This window comes from Zea mays, chromosome 9, assembly GCF_902167145.1.
Source record: "Zea mays cultivar B73 chromosome 9, Zm-B73-REFERENCE-NAM-5.0, whole genome shotgun sequence".
In the NCBI taxonomy this organism is placed as follows: domain Eukaryota; kingdom Viridiplantae; phylum Streptophyta; class Magnoliopsida; order Poales; family Poaceae; genus Zea; species Zea mays.
In genome coordinates, this window is record NC_050104.1 from 126,024,187 (window position 1) to 126,030,838 (window position 6,652).

A 6,652-nucleotide genomic window follows, 5' to 3' on the forward strand; every position below is an offset into this window, starting at 1 on the left:
GGATTAAATATAGTCTAAAATACCGAAGTCGATCTCGTTTGGTTCGGTCCGTGGGTTTTCTCATCTCGATCTAAATCTCTAAATATGAATAACGAGTAAAGGTTCATCTGAATTCCAGAGTATTCACCAAATCAAATCTTAATTTCATAACCAAGAAAATCATGCGCAAAATGATTAATTGGATTGTTTCCAGCACAATATTCAAACAGATAAATTTATCTGTGCTTGGGTAGCAGATAAATTTGTGTCTGGTGTTAAATTTATAAAACGCCGGTTGTAAGAGCATGGTCGATATTGTGTTAGTCTGTTCTGTTTATATCTCGACTACGCTTAAATACTAGAACTCAGACTGGCGTGTGTTTGGATTTAAAATGTAGACAAATACTAACCATTCAAAACTTCGGCAGTTTAAACTCGAATCGAATTGTGCTATAATCTTAAGGTTTAAATTTAGGATTGATTGGTGTGCAAAAATATGAATCGTGAAGTAAATTAGTTATTGCTTGACAAAAGAAAAGAGAATGAATATTTATTTGAGTTATCCTCAGCCACCGCTTAACAACATATGCATTATCTCCAAGCTGTCGTACCTGTATTTCCTTATCCCCTCGTTAATTTCTTTTTCTGCTCGCACAAGCCTCCAGCTCTTGTCCGTGCCGGCCACCGCCCAAGCCTGTCGATCTCATCTCCCTGGCATTTTTATCAGCCGCTGCATAGCCTTCGTCTCCCTCACCGCTCGGCTTCTCTGGTGCTCGCTGGGCCTCCTTTTCCTAGTCGCCCATGGCACGCTCCCTGATTTCTCCAGCTCGCTCCAGAGCCGTGGAGCTTCCCCGCCGTCCCAGCTCGACCTCCATCTCTGGCGCGAGCTCTTCCCCGGTGCCGCGCGCCGCTTCACCTGCTCGGCGCCTCCCAGCCGTGCAGCTCGTCCGCGTCGTCCGCCGCGGTGCTTGCCCCAGCCTCGACCTCCGTCCGGGCCTGCCTGTCGCGCTGCTATGGTGCTCAGGTCCGGCGCTGCCCTCTCCGTCCAGCAGTCTGGCGCTGAAGTCCCCAACCTCCTCTCTGCTGAAGCCCTCCGCTCGCCGAGCTCCGTACACGCGCGCCCCATCTCTGCTGGCGCCCTGATCTTCAGTCATCCCCCTTGGCCGGCGTCCTCCCCATTTTTTTACAGGTGAGCTTATCTCTTGCTGTTGATTGCGTGGTGCATGCGAGCATAAGTGGGTGTAATATATGCGTATATATGTGTAAGATTGGAGCTGTGATCGGAGAAGCGGATGAGGTTCTTGTGCGACGCTTCCTAGGTGTTTGATGAAATGGGCAAATCGATGTTTGTTGTGGTTGCTGTGAAGTTTTGGGTCGAATAAAAGTTTTGGTGAGCCAACTTCTTGATTATATTAGACATGGTCAAAAGGTCTTCTCGCTTGTGCAATGTTTGTGAAATGGTGTATGATGTTCGGATAGTGCATAACGGAGTTAGTAATATGTTAGGCACATGTAAAAATGTCTTGATTACTATGGTAAATATGCATATTTAGTAGTAATTGGATGCAGTCGATGTTTGTGCCGTGATAAATTTTATGACCAAAGTGGGTATCTTGTGCTTATGTATGGTGAAGTAAGTCATGATACTAGTTATGCGAGGTGTATGTGTAGATTACTAGTTATTGTTGAAATGACTTGTTTCATGCACTAATGTAATTGTATACTTGAGTATGACGTAGACTACTCAATATATGTGGTTATATAGGTGGGTTAGCTCTATTTAATCATAAGGTGTTAGAGTGTTCTGAATGTCAAAAGCATGATAAGTGTAGAAGCCAAATAGGAGTTAAATTGAATGTATTGCTGTTTAGGGCTGCAGGTACAGTTTTCGTTATGCAGCTAGTTCAATGAAGCAAACCATGTTTTCTGTAGAGATGATATACATATAAGTTGTAGCTAACTTCTTTATCTTGGTTGTGTAAAAATTTCATGACCATAGGTTTAGTAGTTTAGGAGTTACGATTTTTCTAAGTCCAGTTTATGAATCTGTCCAAATTCTGTACAGGTTTCGAAAATTGGACTGTTTGGCTAAGCTAAACTGAAAATCAGCTCTTAGTAATTATAGAAGAATTGTAGTACTTTTCTTAAGCTTTCCAACAAATTTTGGAGCACCCTTTTTGGTGGTCTAGAGACCAAGTTACAACTGCTTGAACTATAGAGTCTGAATCTGTCCAAATCTGGACAGCAATGTTTGTTTGTATTAACTGACTTCGATACACATTGAATCACACTGAGATGTTTATAAATAAATTGTAGACAGTTCTACTAGCTTTCTAAAAAGTCTAGGATCACCTGATTTGGATTTCTAAAACTCTAGTTATAAATTAATGAAGTAAGTAGTCGAATTCTGTCCAAATCTGGACAGAATTTACGTTTAGTACTGTTTGACATTTCTAAATGTCGAATCTCATTGTGAGGATAATACCAAAATTGTAGAGGACTTTATAAGCTTTCCAAAAAGTCTTAGTTTACTATTTTTGGATGCATATTGTGTAAGTTATGAATAAAACAACTAGCTGCTGTTCTGCTGTCCAAAAATCAGCAATGATTAAAATGATAACTTGGAGTTTCTTTTGTAAGGATACCTATATTTGGTTAGTTTTTGTCTTGATTAATGAAGTCTTGTAGTGGCAAATGGTTGTTTATTTTCTTTCTTAATGCTTACTTTAGACTTTAGCATTTTTGAGAAGGAAGTAAATGCCTTGGTGAATGTATTTGAGTTAGTGACTAATGAAATAGTAATGCAAGTAGTAATGCCTTGTATGTGCATAATGAAATAGTAATGCAAGTAGTAAAATTTAGCACTTCTCTCGTCCATCCGTGATGTTACCCTTTATTGCTTAGTCTTACAAATGTCTATGATCTTGATAATGTTTAGTTGCTTGATCGAATGGTGTAATAATTTGTTTGGTTGATGTGTTATGCCTAATAGGTTAGATTGGTAGTTCTAAGAACTAGTTGAAATACTTCTATTCATAAACCTAAGTTAAGTATCCGAAATTGATAAGTCTACGAGTAGTAACCTATCGATGTTATGCTTTAGCTTAAGGCTTGTGTTTAGTTACGTTGCCTAATGTTTGAGTTAGGTCCGATTAACTCGAGGATCATGATTGTGTAGATTTTCTCTCATGTTTGATTATGTATGTTGGTGAGATCTTGCCTTTAATATTGAGTTTTCTTTCTTGCGAAATTATTTAGTCTTGTTATTTCCCTGTATAATCATTCATGTGCATTATGCATATCATTCAGGTTCGTTAATTGATCACGTGATGCAGAGGACAAGAGTTGAGTTGATCCCAACATGAAGATGATGAATGAACCTGAAGCTTGGATGATCTGGTCAAGCACCAGAATGGAAGATCCTCATCAAGTGGTCGTCAATTAACAACACTAACATAGTGTTTATCCCAGGCAAGCCCCGGTGCATTTGCCACCTCCTTGCTGTTTTTAAACTTTTATCACTTATCTGCTGCACTAGGTGGTAGGAGTTGAATGATTAAACCTTTGTTGCATAACTTCTTTGAACTATTGAATACCATCCTTGATACCTGTTTTAAAAAGCTAGATGTGCTTAGTATGCTCATAGACTAAGAACAAAATATTTTGATCTATGAATCATGTTTTTACAAAGAAAAGAGGCTGGAGTGATGAAGGTATCAAAGGCCTTGATGACTTCATCATTTCAGTAGGGTACCTCTGACAGGTACCAGGTTTTCAGAAATAACTTAATATGAGACCAGACGTTGAGCAGGAAAGGTCGCCCGTCTGTGTCGCTTAAGGACCGTTCCGATTGTTGGCCTGCTGATCTAGGACCCTTTAACTGGCCACATGCCTCGTCATGGGTAAGCTTAGCCTCGGTTGGACCAATACCAGAAAGGCCGGCCCGCAATGGGAGTGGAGAGATGGCGAGAGTATCGTGTATCCACCTGGCAAGAGGCTGGATGGTGGGGTATTGAGCTCTCGGTTGGCGGGGACCCGTTCTGGTATTGAGAAACCCGTGGGCGAGTTGACATATGCAAGGGTTAAGTGCTACATATGTCGTGTGGTTGGAGATCCCCAGCTGGGTATTAATCGATTCGGATCGCTGAACTTCTCGGATATGAAGACTGGATCTTCGACCCTCATCGTAGATAACAAGTGAAACTAAAGTTGCTAAAATGAAACTAGTGTAGGACAAGTGAATGCTCTAGATCAGGCAAATCTAGATTCAGAAAAAGTACTTAATTTGTGAAGTAAAAGTTTGGCATAAGGATCCACTACTAGTAAGCTTTTCTGCAAAAACGAGTCTTTGAAATTTGATGAGCTTTACCTTGATTCCCAACAAACCAGCATACCCTTGAGAGTCTTTTCTTTAGTCGGGTAAGTCTTGCTGAGTAATTGCGTACTCAGGGCTTTATTCCCTATTGTTTTTCAGGTTATAAGTTTGTTCTGTTGTGGATGGTGCTAAGTGCCGGTGGGCTCGGCCTTCTTATATAAGTATATCCCATCTTTAGCTTCTTTATTGAGGACTGTCACTTAAGCTAGCATGTATTTTAAAACTTATAAATATTTTATACATTTTAAAGTGTAATTCTTTTTAATCATTTTCTTTTGTAATCACTCCGATAATTGTATAATGTAAACTTATTGTAACATGTAATCTTTTTGCAATAAAGAATTTATTTCCGCTGCAAATGTTGGTGTGTGATGTGTATTTACTTAATCCTGCGATCTTAGCGGTAAGTCGTTTATCCGGGGTCCTCGGGGCACTCGGACATATCCTGTTAAGTTGTTTGGTGCACACACATAGATGTCTGAGGTCTTTGAGACAAGGACAGGTGCATGTGGGCCCGATAACTTGGGAGGTTCTGCGACACTATGGTTACAAATTAATCAAAGTTCCTCTTCTATGTGATAATGAGAGTGCAATCCGCATGGCGGATAATCCGGTTGAGCATAGCCGCACTAAACAAATAGCCATTCAGTATCATTTCTTAAGGGATCACCAACAAAAGGGGGATATCGAGATTGCATATATTAATACTAAAGATCAATTATCCGATATCTTTACTAAGCCACTAGATGAACAAACTTTTAACAAACTTAGGCATGAGCTAAATATTCTTGATTCTAGGAATTTCTTTTGATGTCTTGCACACTTAGCTCATAAGTATACCTTTGATCATGTCTCTTTTATATGCTATGACTAATGTGTTCTCAAGTGAGTTTCAAACCAAGTCATAGGTGTATTGAAAGGGAATTGGAGTCTTCGGCGAAGACAAAGGCTTCCACTCCACTCCATAACTCATCCTTCGCCGTCGCTCCGAGCATCTCTACGTCTTTGGTATAAACTTCACTCATGTTTTATTTGCCAAAGGGGAGAAAGTAGTTAGGAAAGGGCTCTAATGATTCCATTTTTGGCGATTTATGCCAAAGGGGGAGAGAGCATGAGCCCAAAGCAAAAGGACCGCACCACCATCAATTTCAAAATTTTCGTCTTTCAATTTGGTTTTAAAAAAAGGTATTTTCAAATTGGTATCTTATTTGTGATATAACTTTAAATTGGTATACCCTCTTGGACACTAAGAGTAGGATTTCATTAAGGGGGAGTTTGTTTAAGTCAAAGGAAAAGCATTTGAAACAGGGGGAGAAAATTTCAAATCTTGAAAATGCTTCTCGAAATATTATTCATTTACCTTTGACAATTTGCAAAAGGAATTTGGAAAAAGATTTACAAAAGAATTTGCAAAAACAAAACATGTGGTGCAAGCGTGGTCCAAAATGTTAAAATTAAAGAAACAATCCATGCGTATCTTATAAGTATTTACATTGGCTCAATTCTAAGTAACCTTTGCACTTACATTATGCAAACTAGTTCAATTATGCACTTCTATACTTGCTTTGGCTTGTGTTGGCATCAATCACCAAAAAGGGGAGATTGAAAGGGAATTAGGCTTACACATATTTCCTAATTGATTTTGGTGGTTGAATTGCCCAACACAAATAATTGAACTAACTAGTTTGCTCTAGTCTATAAGTTCTACAGGTATCAAAGGTTCACAATAAGCCAATAAAAAGACCAAGAAAAGGGTTCAAACAAAGAGAGCAAGGGACTACCGAAGTGTGCCCTGTTCTGGCGCACCGGACTGTCCGGTGTGCCACCGGACAGTGTCCGGTGCACCAGGGGACTCCAAGCTAAACTTCGCACCTTCGGGAATTCTCAGAGGCGCTTCACTATAATTCACCGGACTGTCCGGTGCCCCAGGGGAGAGCGTCTCTGAACTCGCCAGCTTCGGGAATCCAATCCGCTAAAATTCACCGGACATGTCCGGTGCACACCGGATTGTCCGGTGAGCCAGCGGAGCAACGGCTACTTCGCGCGCAACGGTCGACTGCAACGCATTAAATGCGCGCCTGCGCGCGCAGAGGAGCAGTGCACGCGCGAGTGGCACACCGGACAGTCTACAGGACTTGTCCGGTGCGCCACCGGATAGCTAGGCGGGCCCACACGTCAGAGCTCCAACGGTCGGAACCCAACGGCCAGGTGACGTGGCTGGCGCACCGGACACTGTCCGGTGGCGCATCGGACTGTCCGGTGCGCCCATCGACTGCAGCCTTCACCAAACGGCTAGTT

General features: G+C 41.2%; 1 protein-coding gene across 1 annotated transcript; it reads left to right on the forward strand.

The window, feature by feature from the left end:
* Positions 1 to 521: 521 nt before the first annotated feature.
* LOC103640263 (uncharacterized) lies at positions 522 to 4,713 on the forward strand. Its single transcript, XM_020544724.2, has 3 exons — positions 522 to 1,168; positions 3,289 to 3,450; positions 4,454 to 4,713. Exons 1-2 carry the CDS (start codon positions 522 to 524, stop codon positions 3,299 to 3,301), a joined length of 660 nt encoding a protein of 219 aa, XP_020400313.1. The 3' UTR covers positions 3,302 to 3,450; positions 4,454 to 4,713.
* Positions 4,714 to 6,652: the final 1,939 nt, after the last annotated feature.